This window comes from Peromyscus californicus, unplaced genomic scaffold (genome assembly GCF_007827085.1).
Source record: "Peromyscus californicus insignis strain IS unplaced genomic scaffold, ASM782708v3 Scaffold_6__1_contigs__length_162567912, whole genome shotgun sequence".
Classification (NCBI taxonomy): Eukaryota; Metazoa; Chordata; class Mammalia; order Rodentia; family Cricetidae; genus Peromyscus; species Peromyscus californicus.
This window is the reverse complement of record NW_026294584.1, coordinates 112,115,439-112,133,974: the sequence shown is the minus strand read 5'-3', so window position 1 is coordinate 112,133,974 and position 18,536 is coordinate 112,115,439. Positions and strand designations below refer to the sequence as shown.

The 18,536-nt window shown below is 45.5% G+C and overlaps 1 protein-coding gene across 2 annotated transcripts in view; it reads left to right on the top strand.

Annotated features, from left to right (window-relative positions):
• Tafa4 (TAFA chemokine like family member 4) overlaps nt 1–18,536 on the top strand; it is a 198,373-nt gene that overhangs the window by 45,695 nt on the left and 134,142 nt on the right. Inside the window, exons 2-3 of one of the 2 annotated variants that reach the window (XM_052719987.1) lie at nt 3,255–3,390; nt 8,697–8,812. In XM_052719987.1, coding sequence (XP_052575947.1) covers nt 8,698–8,812 — 115 coding nt within the window. In that variant the 5' untranslated portion in view covers nt 3,255–3,390; nt 8,697. Of the gene's footprint in view, nt 1–3,250; nt 3,391–8,696; nt 8,813–18,536 lie in introns of both variants that reach the window. The other variant, XM_052719986.1, reaches the window with a different exon arrangement.

Here is an 18,536-nt window from a genome sequence, read left to right as displayed (position 1 = left end):
TTCAGAATAATGCTTACTCTTTCTTCGGGTGGGTGGGCGTTGGTCTTTATAATCTAGATAATTTTCTTAAGCAAAGCAGGATGTTGATGTTTCAAATACCCCTAACAGTTGAGTTTGTCTGAGCTTTTTTCTGGATTGGATCTAGGTGCCAGGCCACTCTGCCCATTTGAAAAAGGAACTGATACGTGTCAGCAGCACAGATTTTTAGACTGAGGAAACTCGGGATGGGATAGAGATTGGCATGTGTGCTGGAGGCGGTGCTGCACAAGAGAATCAGTCCCCTGGGAGCTCACCCCCTAACAGGGAAGGCAGGTAGATCAAGAGAATGGAAAGGCGCAGCCTCTCTATTTCCTTGATAAGAAATCAAGGGCAGGCGGCATTCTTTGCGGCGTAACATGGAAATAAATTAAACATCTGAAGAATAGTCTCTTTGGCCTGGAAACCTCAAAGTTTCTCAGTATTGGGAAACATGAATAGACATTCTCCTCTCTTGTGAAAAAATGCCCGTGTCTGTATAACGCCAGCATGTCAGGTGAGAGATGAAAAGCACAGCCCGGCATCCAAATGCTGTCTCTGACTTCTCAGTGCATTCTGAGAATGACCAGACACCGGAAAACGTTTTTAAACATCTTAGCCTCGATGTCGGCAGCGGCTTTCATCACTGAGAATTCGGAAAACTCTTTAAAAATAAATGAGTTTTGAAGCGGACTGATGGCAACGGAGGTGTTGGCTGGGGGTGTAGCTTGTTTGGTAGAGTGCTTACTTAGCAGGGGCTGAGGCTCTGGATTTGGTCCCTAGCACCACATAAAACAGACTTTGATGCATGTTTGTGTCCACTGGGGATGTGGAGGCAGGACGATTAGAAGTTAAGGGTCATCATTGGCTCTGTAGAGAGTTTGAGGCCAGCCTAGATTACAAAAACTGTGTCATAGTCGGCATGACCCCTAGTGGATGCTTGGGGGATGTGCATGGCAATCTGGTGGTCTTGATCTTAGTGAGGTTTAGAGAAGAGTTCATCATTTTTAGAACTTGCCCGAGGTACAGACAAATCTGAATGAGTCACCTTGCATCCTAAAATTGAACTCCTGGTACTTTGTCTGGCATGGAACTATGCTAATGTATGTCTCTTCACTGACAGTGCATTTTTTTAGTGAATTGAAAACAGAACTCTCAGGGTTCCTTCTGTGTGAAGAAAACAAGATAAACAGTAGCCAGGAAAGGTCACCTTTGTTTCCAGTATGTGATGGCTCTGATAGAACATGTGATGCTTGCCTTTCCAATAGCAGAAGGTCATGTCGTGCCCTTGGGTGGGCAGGGCTACAAAGATGCTTCATAAAGTTGGAAGGCCTGGGATACGAACATCCTGAGGAACTCGTATTTATGCAGCTGTTCAAAGCCATTTCCCTGTTGTGGAGTGGACTGTTCCTGGCATACTTGTCGTTTCCTGTGACTCTCAAAGGGGTTGGTCTTGAAGTCCATCACCCGAAAAGTTCTCATCAAACTGGGGGACTTACCTTTAAATTATCTAGGGAAGAGAAATGATCTCACGTGGGCTTGACGGTACATCTGTAATGGATTCATGAGGATTCCAAAGTAGTGAGGCGGCATTTCGAAAATCGTTTTGATATTTGCAGTACCGTACTTATTAAGTACCGTATTCATTAGTTTTTTTTAGTGCATTTAGGGATCTAGGGATTTAGATCCCCAGACTGTATTCTGTGAGCTTGAGCAAACTGTATACCCTTCAGGACTGATTGTCTCAAATTTCCTTTTTGTCTAATGGTCAGTGAAATGAGGACTGTGAAATTGTTATCTTAAATAACAATTTAGTGTATTTCGGGGAGGGGCATATTTCTCTCAGCAGTATGTAAGGTGGTGCATTCCAGGGTCCATTTTGTTTTTCAGATGCTTTGGTTTGGAACTGTGTTTTTTATTTTATGCAGCGCTGGAGACTGAACCCAGGGCTTTGAGCATACTCACAAAAGACCACTGGGCTTTTCCTGGTGCTTGGATCATTCATTTCTCTCTCTCTCTCTCTCTCTCTCTCTCTCTCTCTCTCTCTCTCTCTCTCTCTCTCTCCTCCCTCCCTCCCTCCCTCATGATTCCATTAGGTGGGAAAGTTCTGGTGCATTTGGGGTGTTGAGTGTCAACTATGGACTTACTTGAATTCTTTATAATTTGGTACAATGAGTTACATTGAAAAGACCTTGTCTGTGTGTCTCCCATTAACATTTTTCAAATAGGAGCCTGGAAGATGGTCTCATGTCATCCCAGGCGTCAGTCACCTAGATCTAGGGATTTAGATCCCCAGACTGTATTCTGTGAGCTTGAGCAAACTGTATACCCTTCGGGACTGATTGTCTCAAATTTCCTTTTTGTCTAATGGTCAGTGAAATGAGGACTGTGAAATTGTTATCTTAAATGATTTGCGTCCCTCTGTCAAAAAGTGAATGGGTGTGTTGCTGAGAACATTTCTATTTTAAATTTGTATTGTATTGGGCTGGGGAGGTTGCTCAACTTGTCAAGAAGAACTAGAAATAGATATTGGGAATCCACACTACAAAAACAGAAAGCTTTTCTGGGTGGTGGTGGCACATGCCTTTAATGCCAGCACCCAGGAGGCAGAGGCAGTTGGATCTCTGTGAGTTCAAGGCCAGCCTGGTCTACAGAGCGAGTTCCAGGACAGACAAGGCTACACAGAGAAACTCTTTTTCAACCCCTTGCCCCCAATACAAAGCTTCATGTGGTAGCATAGTGCTTGTAATCCTAGCTTTGGGGAGGTGGAGACAGATGTATTCCTAGGGTTCGCTGGCCAGCCAGTCTTGCCTACTCAGGGGCCCCCAGACCAGTGAGAGATCTTGTCTAAAAAAACCAAAAAGAAGATGGCACCTGAGGAACAACATCTGAGGTTCTCCTCTGGCATCCACATGGACAGACACATTCCTACATACCTGCATACAAGTGCATGCATACCTGCTTACATGCATGCACACACATGCATCTACACACATACCTGCTTACATACATGCACAAATGCCAACATTTATTTAGATACAAAAACAAGCATAAAATTGTCTATATTGTGTGAATTAGCATTGAATCCTCAATGCACCTGGCCAACATTACCAATAAGGAAGAGTTTGTTCATTTGTGGGCCTGCTGCAGACGTCATAGTAGAAAGCCTATTTTACTCCTGGAGACATTACATGCTAATGGATCCATGTTTTTCTTCTTTCTGTATCCTTTGAAGACAGGTTTTCCAAGCTGAAGCAGTTTTGGGGAGCTGCCGATATGATTGGTCCTAGCTACGAAGGGGCAGTTGCAGGCACTCTGCAGGACATGCTGGAGTAACTGTGTTTGACAGGACCCACACCCTGTGAACTCTCCAAGGTAAAATGATTAAAAATGATCGTGCCGGGCGGTGGTGGCGCACGCCTTTAATCCCAGCACTCGGGAGGCAGAGCCAGGCGGATCTCTGTGAGTTCGAGGCCAGCCTGGGCTACAGAGTGAGTTCCAGGAAAGGCGCAAAGCTACACAGAGAAACCCTGTCTCAAAAAACCAAAAAAAAAAAAAAAAAAAAAAAAAAAATGATCGTAGTAGACGCCAAGTAGCCAAGAGCTGGCAAAGCTTTCTGGAAGCCTTTAAAAATTTGGATAATTGTCAAGCTGGGTGGTGGTGGCACACACCTTTAATTCCAGCACTCAGGAAGCAGAGGTAGGAAGCTCTCTGAGTTTGAGGCTAGCCTGGTCTACAGAGCATGTTCCCAGACAGTCAGGGCTGTACAGAGAAACCCTGTCTGGAGAAAAAAGGGATAGTTGTCATTCCTTTTCATTTTAGCACTGTCTTTGAAATGAAGTTATTTCAGTGTGTGAAACTCTCTGGTACATTCCTCGGGGAGAAGAGGAGACGCAGAATTATGTCTGAATAGCTCCCCTGTCCACCTTGATACCCAACTGATATTTCTCTGGGAACCACAGCATCTTTTGGGGGATGGGGTGGGGAGAGTGTCTCACTATGTAGACCAGGCTGGCCCTGAACTCAGAGAAATAAATACCTGCCTCTGTTTCCCTAGTGCTGGTTAGAGGCATGTGTCACCATGCCTGGCACTCACAGCTGTTGTCAGCAAATACTTGTTTTAGGAGCAGAGGAACCTGGTATCTAGAACAGTTCCTGTAAGAATTCGGCTGAGGGACCCCAGCTAGGATTTGGAATGTCTCTCCTTGGTCTTCTTATTTGGGGCACTTGCTTGGATTCAACAGGAAAACAGAAACCATTCCGGATGATGTGAAGCAGCGGGAAGTGAATTAGGGGACTGGTTACACATATGCTTGAATCAGAGATGCTGAGCATATGATCAGGGCAGCCCAGCATTCACTTTGGAGAGCTGGGTTGATGCAGTCCCTTCCTGAGTATGGGAGGTACCGTGGTTAACAGGGGTTCACCTCTTTGAATAGGTTCCAAGCACAGGGCAAAGGCAAAGGGTTTAGCAGATGTAATTAAGATCTCAGATAATTGACTTGGAGTTCAATGGCATGTGCTTGTCCTCTGTCCAACTGAGTTATTCAAGTGAACCCTAAAATGGGACTGTGATTTCTTTGGAAGAATAATTATAACTGAGACACTCCACCCATCAAACCTCTAGGGCCCGAGAGAGCTCCTGGCCAGTGCTATAACATGACAATCTCAATTCCAAAGCCCAGGGACATGCTTTCTATTATGCCAAGGACCATTTTTCTGGTTGGGTCTCTAGCTGAGGACATGCCCAGCTAAAACCTTTGTTTTCCTACTTTCTCTCCTGGTCCAAGGGTGGTAGGAAATCGAACCCAGGACTCCAATTTTCTCAGGCCTCCAGCGATGACCGGAAGACCCATGCCAGACTCCCATCTTGCAAGAGCTAAGCTCGTAGTTTTGATTTACTGTCAAGTGCTAAGTTTAGTCATTTACTTCAGAAGTCTTCAGAACTCTCATCTTGGAGAGAAACTTGGTCCCTCTCTGCTTTGGAGGGTTAGCATGAAAGTACATCCACCTCCTCTGCTTCAGTGTCCATGCTAAAGGGGACCCTGGAGCAGCTTGACAGGCTACAAAGAAATCACTATGTGGACCTCAGGCCAATCTGAGATGCTATGATTTATCAATTATGTATAACCTAAGGGAAGCAAAGGGAATGGAAATTTCCTATTTGATCTCTTTGTTGTTGTTGAGACAGGGCCTTTTGCAATCTGGGCTAGCCTTAAACTCATTATTTAGCTGAGGATGACTGAAAACTTCTGACCCTGCTGCCTTCTCTTTCCTAGTGCTAGGATAACAGGGATGCACCATCATGCCTGGTTTTATGTGGTGCTGGAAACTGAACCCTGGGCTTTGTGCATGCTAAGCAAGGACTCTACCAACTGTGACACATCTTCAGCCCCGTGATTAACTTTTAGTGGAATATTCTCTCTTGTACAGAGTGATTTAAATTCTCTTAACCCCACCATTGTTATTGAACTAATTGTTTCAAAGAATATTTCCCTCTTATTCTAGGGTTAAAAACCGAGAAGGCTATAAGTTGGGTTGGCAGGGCCTCAGGCACCAGCCGGAGGGGGTGGGGGTGGGGGTGGGGGGTAGGAGTGGGGCAGAAGGAGACACATCTCTAGGGAGCTGCTGTTACATACCCTGTTCCACAGACATGTGAGCCTCAGAGTTCCAGAAGTAATTTTTTAAGGAAGTGGAATCTGATCTTTATTCTGCACATTTTATATGTGGGCAACGAATTTGTTTTAAGACTAGTGCTAACTAGTCAGGTATGGAGGCAGAGGCAGGCAGATCTCTTTAAATTCAAGGCCAGTCAGGGCTACATGTGAGAGTGTCTCAATAAAAAAAGAAATTGTAAAAGCAAACAAAACAATTGAAGGCAGGATCAAGTTCCTTGGTTTCTAATTTGTAGCAATTAGTGATTCAAGCACAGAACACTGGATTCAAGCGCAGAATATTGGCTGAGTGGAATATTAGTTCCCTACGGCCACAGAACCAGTCACCTAACGTAGCAGTTCCCAAGAACTTTGCAACAATCTGAAAGGCGAGAAGTCACTGCTGTGTGTCGCCTTTAACTTAGATATCTTCAGAGATGGTCTTAGTTTCCCATCTTGGCCTAGCTGCTTCAAAGGCAGACTCAGTTGCAGATCCATGAGCAATGTGACATCTCTTTTAAAAGATGCATCTGACTGAAATGCGAGAGTCAGAAGGAGAGGACTGGGCTAGAACCTGTGCCTAGGACTCTTTGCTGGGGCTTCTGGAACTGAGATGTGGCTGTTCCCAGGCATCTCTGGATTGGCTAGCAGCTGGCATCCTTGAGGGATTTTCTTTTGACTCTGAGTGTTCCCTAAATGGTGATCCAGTCCCGCCTGTCAGGTTTATCCTCTGCCCAAGAGTGTTTATGTTTTTCATAGAGTCATCCCACTGGACCATGGCTGCATTTCTCAGATTGACCAACTGCCAATCAAAGACATTTGTAAAGAGCTGTGTCTGTATCAATGTATACAGAGACTTTTCTTCTCAGCGCTTCTCAGACACTGCAGAAAGGCAGCGATTGCTGTAGCTTTTCCATCATTTGGGGAATCACGAGTACTCTAGAGATGATTGTTAAAGTGTACAAGAGGTATGTGTTTATACAGAAGGTTGCAGTTATACAGGAGTGGGATTATGAAGAGATGAATGGTTGTACAGGTGTGTGGTTAAAGAGGAGGTCTGTGGCTACACAGGAGGTACGCAGTAACAGAGGCAGTGTGAGGTTATCCAAGAGGCGTGAGCTTGTAGAGGAGGCGTGCTGTTGTACGGAGGTCCGTGGTTGTACAGAAGGGATATGGAGGAGGTGTGAGGTTAGAGAGGAGGTAGTGGTTAGGCAGGAGGTACCCACGTGGTTGTGCAGGAGGAGTACAATTATAGAAGCGGTGTGCTGCTTGTTACAGAGGACGTGTGTGCTTGTACGGAGGTGTGTGGCTAGGTGTGAGTTTATACAGGAAGTATACAGTTATACGGAAGGCGTGTGGTTGTACAGAAAGTGTGCACTTGTGCAGGATGGATGAGGCTATACAGGTGTGTATGCTGTAGGCAAATGCTACCCTGATTTTTGGGAGGGACTTGAACACCCACTGTTTCAGGTTTCTGGGAATCAAGCTGCAGAGTTCTGAGGCAGGGTTGTGCATAGAGAAGGCTTCCTCGGTCCACTGTGGTGATAATCGACACTTCGAGATACGTTCCGGGCAGAAGCTAGTAAGCACGGAGCAGACGCTCTGACTTTTGCTGCGCAAGTCATTTGAGAGGCTGGAGAGGAAAAACATGTTTGCTCATCTTGCACAGGACATAAGTTCAGTTTCTAGCACACACTCCGGCCCTCACAACTGCCTGTACCTCCATTTCCAGGGGATTTGTACTCACACATCTCATGCACACATGCACACATGCACACATCTTTTTTGAAAAAGTTATTTGAAAAGTCAAAGTAGAAAAAGTGAATCAACTTTAATTTCCTTACAGTATTTAGAAAGTCACAAGAGTAGGAAGTCAGAATAAAGCACTTGATAGTCCTTTATCCTTGTGAGTGTGTATGTGTGTGTGTGGGGGTAGGTGTGCTGTACATGTGTGTGGTACATGGGCTCATGAATGTGTAAGTATGTGTGCCTGTGTGCATACAAGCAGAGGGAAGACAGTGGATGTCCTCTACCACAGGCTGACAGCCAACAAGCCCAGAGCGCCTACCAGCTCTGCCCCCCCCAGCACTGGGGCTACAGGTGTGTGTGTGTGTGCAGCACATCTGGCTTTTTTCTTGGATGCTGAGGTACCAGTTCAGGTCCTCAGCTTGCACAGCTAGTGGCAGCCATACTGAGCCATCCTTTTAGCCCCTGATGGTTCTTACCATTGGCTCATTTTGTTTTAGAATAGAGGGTACAGCCAACTGTGAACGGAATTACCTTGGAGAATTCTTTGGATACTTACTGTCCATGAATATGATGGCAATTTATTTTTTACTTCTGTTTGTTCCAGTTTTGGGTGACAGGCCCTCCCTCCATAGTCCAGGCTAGCTTGGACTCATGAAATCACCAATGGTGACTTTGAGCTCAGTGATGCTCTCACCTCAGCATCTTGAGTCCTGAAATTAAGGTGTGAGTCCCCATACCTGAGACTTTTTTTTTTTTAAATACTGGCTGGTTTTTTTTTTTTTTTTTTCCGGCCTCATTCTGAGGTTTGTGTAATGAACTGTGTGTGAATCATGTCTGGACCAGAGGGTCTTAATATACAGACAGAGAACCCCCAAGTTCTTGGGCCACATGTGTACATTTTTTGGGATTTATTCAGACATAGCGTGTGTACTCTCTTTGAAAATGGCTCTAGGTTTGTTTCATCTACGTTTTGAGGTATGATGGAATATGACTCCATGTTTTATCAGGGCGGCTTTGGCTGTTCCTTGGAGATTCCTAAGCAGACTTTCACCAAGGTGTGATGTTAACTCAGAGAACTCTTAATTATGAAAGACATTTGTTGGAAGCGGAGTCAATGCTCAGTGCAAATGGAAGCTTGATGGCTTTGCAATTTTCTTGGGGGAGAGAGGATGAAGCCCTGTCTTGAGTTCTTCCCCAGCCCCTCTGTTTCCCTGCCTGGGGCTGGCCAAGGAGCTTGGCATTCCTCACCCTCACTGACCAGGCCTTGTTTCTCCCCAGGATGAGAGTGTGTGGTAAGTGGATGCTGCTGTCACACTGGCTGCTTCTGGCCTGTGTGCTAATGGTCTGCTGTAAGCTGACATCCGCCTCAAGCCAGCACCTCCGGGGACATGCAGGTAAGCCCTTTAAGCTCATTTATGTACTGCTGAGATCAATTAATAAAATGCTTTGACTTGCCGGAGTCTACACTTTAGACACAGGTGTTTGACAAGAGCTTTGGCTGGTGTGTAAGTAATGGCAGAGCCACGGGCAGACAGGGTGTGATGGCTTGCCCTCGAGCAGGGCTGTTCTGGTGTCTTTGCAAGGTGTTGTCTGGGCTCTCCTTTGAGTTTTAACTCTGACTTTCCTGGGTATGCTTCTGTGCTAGTAGTGCTTTTTCTCTGAATGTCAGGAAGTCTGTAGCACTCTGTGTGTGACTGAGCGTGCGTGTGCATACGCAGGCGCTCTTACAGCTCCCTGAAATTCAGAGTTGGGTTTAGACCTCAGCTGATACAGGGCTGTCCTGAGAGGACCCTTTCAGATAACTTAAGTCCCTTCTGAGAAAATATGCTGAATGACGGACATAATGAAGGAGAGAAGAAATGATAGTGACATCAGCATGGATAACCTCTGCATTGTCATGGCCCTCAAAGGGAAGTGTGTCTAAACCTGGAGAGACAGCCGTTCTGGTAATTTCTGGTGAAATGCATGTCTGTGCATTGCCTTTCAAAGTGAATTTCATAGCAGTGTGTAAAATAACAGGTGTTGTGATGTAATCGTCATGGTTACAAATCATTGTGCTTTGTTCATAATTGCCCTCCACTACCCTCTTGTGACCCTTTCACCTCTTGTTACTCTCTTCCTTCTCTGCAAACAGCCCCTCCTGCTTCCGAGTCCTATCTGCATCTCCGCAGGAGCTCTAGGTGTCCTTAAGTCAGGCATCTGAGAGAAAGCCTGCTATTTGTCTTCCCTTCTCCATTATTGTCCCCTGCTCGCTCCTCCTGGTTCCCTATCATCCCTTGAAGTGGTTCCCATTCTGGCCGTTTGTCTGCCTCCTATCCCCGATGAAGAAGCCTTTGATCTCAGACCTTCCAGGATGCTGTGTATCACTATGGCTTAACCCCTCTGGTGCATCTGGGAGTTCCAAGATGCTGAGAGATCTTAGTTCCTGACCAAAGGTGGGTTGGTAAAGTCCATAGTGTGGTTACTGGAGACCACAGCATATGTGGATGAAAGTTCTCACTGGAGTCAGATGTAACATGAGGTTTTGAGTTCAGGCAGTGGGTACGATCGACTACAACATTGTCAAATGCTCAACATTGCTTTTTTTTCTTTCTTTAGTTTGGGAACTGAACCTATCACCTCCAAGCACTCTACCACTGAGCTATATCCCCAGTGCTTTTCATCTTTATTTACAAACAACAGGATACAATTTGTCATCCAAATGCCTCGCCTAACTTCCAGATCACATCCTGGAAATTTCATGCTGAACAAATAAAACAGCACATGTCTGATAAGGATAAAATAACCAAGACTCTAGCTGGCTCACAACTTACCTTTGTGATTTAGGGAGAGTATTGGTTTTCTCACTTTCTTTGGCGTTTTCCAAGCCGCTCTGGCTCAGGAGTAGAACACACTTAGTCTAGTAGAACACAGATGTATCATCTCTCAGCTGATGATAAAAATTGCCTCCAGAAAAATATTTACCCCCTTTGCCTCATGCATCTATGTTGATAGACGTGGATATATATTTAAATGTAGGTTCTACATGCAAGACAGTACTCGTTTTGAGCAGGGCTCTTGCTATGTGTTCTGTTGCTATAGAAGTTATTTTTTCCTCATTGATGGGACAGAATATTGAACAAACACAATGTAAGGGAGGGGGAGGAGATATAGTTTATCAGGCGGGGGAAGCTGGCAACAGGCATCTCTGTGGCAGGGGGAGCAGGAGGCAGCTGCTTGTTCGCATCTCAGTGGCTCAGGAAGCAGACAGAAAAAGGGCTGAAACCAAGAGAGGGCTAGAAGCCCCCACCCCCATTCAAAGTGATCCACTTCCCCCAGCCTGCTCCCATCTTCCAGTGGTCCCACAAGTGTCCCAAAGAGCACCACCTAGTTGAGGATCAAGTGTTGCAGACATAGAGCCAAACACATAGCCTGAGAGGAACCTTCCAATCCAAGCCACAGTGTCACTCTTATTAGCCCCAAACACGAGGCTCAAGTGGTCATCCTGCTTCAGCCTTCAGAGTAGCTGGGACTCCTATTGCTCTTCAGCAGGAAGATTGTGAGTTCAAAGCCAGCCTGCATTATACAGAGAGCCCCTGTGTTTCCCCTGGTCCCAAGAAAGTGAAGTGTGAACCTTAAACTATGTACATGTCAGAAGTGTAAATGCCCCTGTCCACAGACTTCTGTGTCTGGGAAATTTGATGGATGTGCTAGGCCACCCCCAGACAGATACCTTGCCATGCTTTCCCCTCCCTTACCTTGACGTGTTAAGGGTGGCTGCAGTTTCAGGCTCAAGATAATTTCTTAAGTCTCTCACAACTCAATTTTCTCCCCTCAAGTGACAGTTCGAAGATGAGAAAAATAATGATTGAAGTTTTGGGGAAATCAGCATAAAATCAATACTACTCAACTGTTGTAGAGCATCTATAGGTAGTTGGTTATTATGCTGTGTGTCTTTTGATGAGTTCATTTAGGGGCCAGAGAGTTTGAAATCACTAATCTTATCTGTTTAATGCACATCTGTTTTCTGGAGTAGAGCTTGGTAAGACATGGTAGTGGGTACATTATCAACAGTTTTCCAGGTGCCAGGCTTGGTGGTGGGAGGGCAGAGAGAGGGTGTGTAGGAGAGAGAAAAACTTTGAGGAAGGTGGCTGGGGAGATGGCTCAGTTGGTAAAGCGCTTGCCATGTAAGTGAGAGGACCTGAGATTGGACCTCTGTCAAGTTCGTACTTATAAGCCCAGTGTAAGGGTGGCAGAGACAGGTAGATCCAGGAGCTTGCTGGCCAGGCAGCCTACTGGAACCAGAAAGCTGCGGGTTCAATGAAAGCGAGCCTGTCTCAAACAGTAAGGTGGAAAGTAATGGTTCCTCGACACCTGATGTAGATCTCTGGCCTACAGCAGGCATGGGCACACACCTACACAAACAAGTATATATACCACACATGCACGCACACATGCACACACACACTCATGCATGCATGCAAGCACACTTGAAGAAAACAGGTGTGGTAGTTTGAATGTAATTGGCCCCCACCATCTCACAGGGAGTGAGTGGCAGAACTGGAAGGCGTGGCTTTGTTTGAGTAGGTGTGGCCTTGTTTGAGGAAGTATGTCACTGTGGAGGTGGGCTGTGAGGTCTTGTATATGCTCAAGCCATGCCCAGGATCTCAGTCTGCTTCCTGTTGCCTGTGGATCAACATGTTGCAGCTCCTTCTCCAGCACCATGTCTGCCTGCACACCACCATGCTCCCCGCCATAATGATAATGGACTAAACCTCTGAAACTATAAGCAGCCTCCTTAATTAAATGCTTTCCTTTATAAGAGTTGCTGTGGTCATGCTGTCTCGTCACAGCAATAGAAACCTTAACTAAGACAATAGGCTGCAGCCAAACTTCCCATTTTATCTGTGACAATCCTTATTTCATGCATAATTCCAAAGTTAGGAAATAGACAACTCTATAGTTAACTCTCAATTAAGAGTGGAATTGTTCCCAAGAAAGGCAGATGGCATCTTCCATTCTAGCAGAAGTTGGGCTATCAGAAGGGATGGTAAGGGGGCTGCGTGAGGCCTTGGTTAAAGTCTGCTGAAGAAATAGCAGCCATAACCTGGGATTTCTATTCAGATGGGTTCCTTTGGCTTCTCGGTACACATGCTCCACTTGTGGCCTTCTCTGGCTGTTGGAGGTCCTCTGCTGTTAATCTCTGGAATTGTAATGCCTGTCATTGTATATTTAAATGACCACCGAGGGAGTCAGGGATTATCCCTGCCTCACAGGGACTCCGTTTTGTAGCTGAGGTTTGTTCTACCCGGAGAGTCATCTTTTGTAGAGGTCACATGACTAGCCATGGAGATGTCCACATTCCCCCTGTGACCTTTACTCTGTCATGCACCTGCCCCGAGTGAGGGCTCCTGAATCCCATCTTAAGTTTTCCTCTTCTGGAGGTCTCATAAGCTGCGGCCCCATTCCTGCAATGCAGTGGGTGGTAAACTATTTATGAACAGGCTGACTAATTTTGTTCATTTGTCACCGTGTGGTCTGCTGTATAGTTTTATGCCAGTGGTAAAAAAAAAAAAAACAAAAAAAAAAAACAAAAAACAAATAATTTAGGTAGGTATGAAAGAGGTATTTTCTTTTTGTTGGCTATATATGTGTACACATATAAGAACATGTGTACACACTTGGAGATACTACCATGCACTCTATTTGAACTAACTTACTCTCATCCATTTAACAATGGAGTTTGGAAGTCTTCTGCTAAGGATGTTTGCTGGCATCTACTCCTCTGTGGAGCGTGGTATGTTCTTGTGTATGGGCGTACCATCAGCTATTTGATCACGCAGTGTGGAATAGTTTGTTGTCAGATGTGTACAAGGACACACATCCTGACTGAGATGAAATTGTGCTAGTGGAATGCCCAAGTTAGGGCATGTGAAGGTGTTAATGAGATTCAGTTAATTGAGACACATATATAAAACAAAACAAATATTGTTCAAACAAAATGACATTTTTTTTTCTCATGAGCAGCAGGTCAATATTCCAGGGACCATTAACGGTGTTTTGGGACCCATGGTGGGTAGGAACTCTTTTGCTCTCAGGTACAGCTGGCTTCTGAGGAGACCCAGGAGGCCAGGAAGGGCTGACTTGGAAAATAGTAATGAGGGATGCTGAGGAATGAATGGCATTGCTTCGCTTTCTTGCCATTGGCTGGGGCTTAGAAATCTGATCATATCTGCCATTAAGGGAGGATTGGAGAATACTGTAGCTGCAGGCCCAGGAAGAAGAGGTGAACATAAGTTTTTGCTGAGCCCCAGAGTGCCTTCCAGAACCTTCCAATGTGTTCATACTTCCAGGGACAGTGCCAACAGTGATAGCTAATGCTCCCGCCAATCCTCTCTGTGACTCTGGGTGCTGTTGTCTTGAATTTCCAGTTACTGTAATGGGACTTGGTGTCTATTTGCACTTGCATCTCTCTCTCTCTCTCTCTCCCCCCACGATGTAAGATGTTACGGTTCTGTTTTTATCCTGTATCTGTTTTTCAATTGGCTTCATTCCTTGTTTACTTGTTGACTCTGGAAGCTCTTGCTAATACTGAGGACCCAGCCCCAGAGGATTGGGATGCTCCTTCTCCAACTCATGTTCCATTTTGTACATTTTCCACCAATGACCACCAGGAGAAGAAAGCACCCCTTACCCTGCAGCGGCCTTGCGGCATTAAGGTTTTTATTTATTTTTATTTTATGTGTGTGGGTGTTTTGTCTGCATGTCTGTCTATGCATCATATGCGTACACCGCCCTCAGAAGCCAGAATCTTCTGGAACTGGAGTTATAGACAGTTGTGAGCTGCGATGTGGATTCTGGAAATCCAACCTGGGTTCCCGGAGCAGCCAATGAATGCTCTTAGTCATTGGACCATCTCTCCAGCTCTGGGTGGCATTTTCTTACCATTGCAGCCCTCAGATGATGTGGAACTGAGGGACCAGGAGAGGTGACTGCTGTATGCTGTGATGCTGTGAAACTTGTCTATCCTCACACCTGCGAGTGTGTCCCAGGACATCTGACAGTGGGATTTAGTTACAAAGTGACCCACAGGCATCTGGCTAGCATGGTCCAGAAAGGCTCCTGATTGTATCCCAGGGATAATGGCTAATAGTGGGGTGCCAGGTTATTGTGTCTCCAAACAAGGAATTGATCTGTGACTTAATTGCACTAGAAGAGGTAGTTTATGATGAGATGGTATACTTCTGAGGGTAGGGAAGTAGGTTGCATTAAAAAAAAAAAGAGTTTAGCCCCGCCCCCAGGGCCCATTGTGCAAAGGACTGGGACTTTTATATAAGGGGATGGGTACTTTTTGACTGATTTGCATAGTGAAAGCTTTTCTATGTATATTTTGTGCCATGTAATTCTACACACATCGCCATGTATCCCTTGTCTCATTAGCATCTTAAATCTCTGCTGAGGGTGTGTGTGTTGTGGTATCATAAGAAGTCATAGGTTGCTTTTGACACAGAGTTGCCTGTGTGACTACGCCAGTGGTGCGTCCTGGTTCTGTTCACCTTGGGTGTGTGTCTGTGTGTATGGGGGTGCTCTCTTGGCAAACTGGTTTGTCCCATATGCTAATTTTGCAGCCTTTGATGATGGTTTCCAGATCTCACTCTCTGCCCTGCTCTCCCGCCTCTCCTCAGCTTTTCTGCTAGTTCTGACAGTGAGGGAAGCTGTGTCCTCAGAAGCCCTACAAAGAGGTTTCTGGGTGGCTTGTTGATCATTGTGTATAACAAAAGAGGTGTTTTCCAAACCCGTCCACTCAGCAGGCTAAGACAGGGATGGAGAAAGGAGGGGGGGGGTGTACCAATGCCTTTGGAAGAAGGCATTGTTAGTTGTGGTTCAATATTTTTAGTTCAAGAATTGAAAAGCAAGTAGGTAATGGAAGTGAACATGGGCAAAGTACATAAGATCCATCATTTAGTACAATGAGCATATGCTAACAATTAAACAAGAACATTCGCCTGATTTTCACAGTTGGCCGTTAGGAATCTTTCCTTAAAGCAAATGACACCCCAAACCTCCATGAGCATCTGGAAGTTGTGCTTTGAAGGAATCAAAACAAACAAACAAACAAACAAAAAAATCCACAAAAAATCTTGGTCCCTCGTGTTTTACCGTTCAATTTGCCAGCCTGATTTGCCAAGAGAACACACACAGGTCCCTGGTAGCCCGAGGCGACAGAGAAAGAGGAAGGTCAGTTTTCTTATTTGGAAAGTAGGGTTCACTCTGGGGCTTTTTAATCCTCTGTTGATGCTCTTCCCCAGCCAATAGCATCCTTTGTCCACAAGAGGGCAGCAGACAGCGTCCTGAGAAGGCTGTTGGCTGGGAGGTGGTGAAACCCAAGTGACTGGCGGAATTAACTGTTTAAAGGCCTTGTGAAAGTTTTTGTCCTTTGTAGCCTTGGTAACATTAACACACAAAGCTTCCTAAATCCGTGGGACTTGTCTCTGGACATATCTGAACACTTTAATGTAGATTTTCCCTTTAAAGACAGACATAGCTGCTTTTCTGACGGAGGCGAGGCAGTGGAGATCTGGGTGCTGTGGGTTTCTTCGCTCGTTTTCAAAGTTGCATTTCCTCAGAAAGTGCTGCGTCTGACTTTGGCTGTCTGACTGAACACTGTGGTGCCTGCTTGGTATCTACTCAGCATGCTCCTCACAGAAAGACTCAGAAAAACTAGAGTACACCTAGCAACCAGGCAGCGCAGGAAACCAAGTACTTGGGGGCTGGGGTCCAACATAGCTCCAATTCTGCCCCATCTTGACTGTGTGACCACGTCCAGGGCACTGAACCCCTCTGAGCGTGCTTTATCATTTATACAATGAGACAGCCGTCACACCCACCTTATGTCAGGTTGTCGGAGTGACTGAGGGCGAGCAGGGGGAAGGGCTAGATCTAGCGTAGCAGACAGGTCAGAAGTGGACACTGTTTTTGTAGCTAGAGGTACATGGACGACAGACTCTGAAAAGTCCTGCATCCAAGGAGTGGCTGGAAGCTGTGGGCTCTCAGGGGAGATGTGATCGGTGAGTTCGAAGCTTTCTGGTTAATAAGGAAAAAAAGCTTGTTTATCATTGCCTTGGAAAAGCTGATGAGGATGAAGAAAGTCGCTTTTTGTTTGTATAAACACCGAGTTTCTGCTCAAATTGTAGAAAGAGGTGAGTAAAGGCCTCACTATGGTGGGAGGCAGAGTGGCCCCGGCTAGCTTTGAGTGACTGCTAGCTGCAGAAGGGGGCGCCTCACTGAGTCAGGGACTGGGTAGATGCTGAGAGCCAGGAAAGTCCACAGTGCCTTCCCACCTGGGAGCGAGCAGATGCTGCTCAGGTCTGCTGGCTGAGGACACACAGGCAGCAGGCGTCTCTCCATTCAGACGTTTCAATCTTAGGGGAACCCGGAAACCTCTTCAGGGCTCAGACCCATCTTCTAAAGCATGAGGATAGTGAAAGAAACTAAAACTGACCCTCCTGGGGTGGTAAGAGGGGTCAGTTAGATGATGCCGACTGTACAGAGGGCTTCCGTGGCTGAGGAAGCCCACAGAAGACACTGGCCGTCTTCACTGAGTGGGCACTGCCTTCTCTATTTCAATGGGCTCTGTTTCCCGGCGGCTCCGGGCTCTTTATGTGGATGGAAGATTTTTGGTTTTTCTGTTGTCTTTCTCGTTTATAAACGCCAACACAAAACACTACGTGATGTTGTTTTGGTGCCTTGTGTTATTTTTAACTTCGTTGGAAATCTTTGAAGAGTACTGGCTGCATTCTGGTAGTGTCCCCTGCTTCAGTCAGTCGCTGTGAGAACACTCTTGCGTGAACTGGCTCATTTACCCTTTACTCATTCTCATGGAAACCCCGTTTCTCCTAAGATACGAATTGTATGGGTAATAGGATTTCTATTACACGGGAGTTCTTTGGTGAGGCTCTACTCTGCTGTGTTCGTTTTGCCAATGATAAGCTGCCTCTATCAACTGTTGTTATTTCAGTTTTAAGAAGTGATTTTCCTGCATTGCTGAAGTTTTGACACTAGAGGGCAGGCGAGGCTTAGAATAGTTAATAGCACCTCGGCACGCCCCCTCCCCCCAATGTTTTCTGGCCACTTAAAAAAATACAAAGAAACGAGTGTAATTAATTTCACTAATATGTTTTTAAATCCCATCCATTCAAATAATTATCATGTAAACATGTGACCCTCGTCTCTTGAGTAATCAATGACTGGACGTGGCTAGAGGTGATTAGAGAAAATAATTCAAGTTGATGAATTGGGTTCTTTTGTTATTGTTGTTTTTTGTTTGTTTGTTTTTTGAGACAGTGTCTTACTAAGTAGCCTTGGCTGGCCTGGAGCTTGCTATGTAGACCACACTGGCCTTGAACTCTCAGAGATCCATGGCCTCTGCTTCCTGAGTGCTCGGACTAAAGGTGTGCATCGTCGTGCCTGGCTAAGGAACTGATTCTTAGCATTGCATTTTTAAGTATCAGAGAGATAAGTATTGATATTTGCCTGGCTTATGGAGTGCGTGATCTGTGTCCCTTCATCTCACTAATTCCTCTTATGGATTATGTGTATTATTTCCTCCTCTTCCTCTTTTTTCTTTTCTCTTTTTCTAAAGTATCTGCTGAATTTTAGTGCCAGATAAGCAGGGCTTCCACCTCATTAAAGAGCAGGGAGATGGTTTGTTCTTAGTGAATAGTGTGTGTGTTTTCTGCAAGATTATGTTTTTTTTTTTTTTTTTTTACATTTCATTTATTATTTATTAGTGTGTGTATAGCAGCATTTGTGTGGAGTCAGAGGACAACTTGTGGGAGTTGGTTCTCTCCTTCCACTCTGTGGGTCCCGGGGACTTCACTCAGGTCGACAGGCTTGGTGGCAAGTGTCTTTACCTACTGAGGTATCACACTGACCTATGCAATACCATGTTTTTAAGGAAAGAGTCATGGTAAAATAATTTGAAATAGGATATGCAGAAGTGTGTGTGTGTGTGTGTGTGTGTGTGTGTGTGTGTGTGTGTGTGTGTGCATGAGAGAGAGAGAAGGAGAGACAGAGACAGAGATAGTGTGTGTGAGTGTGTTAACTGGCCTGGCTATGATGAAGGTATTTTAAAGAGAA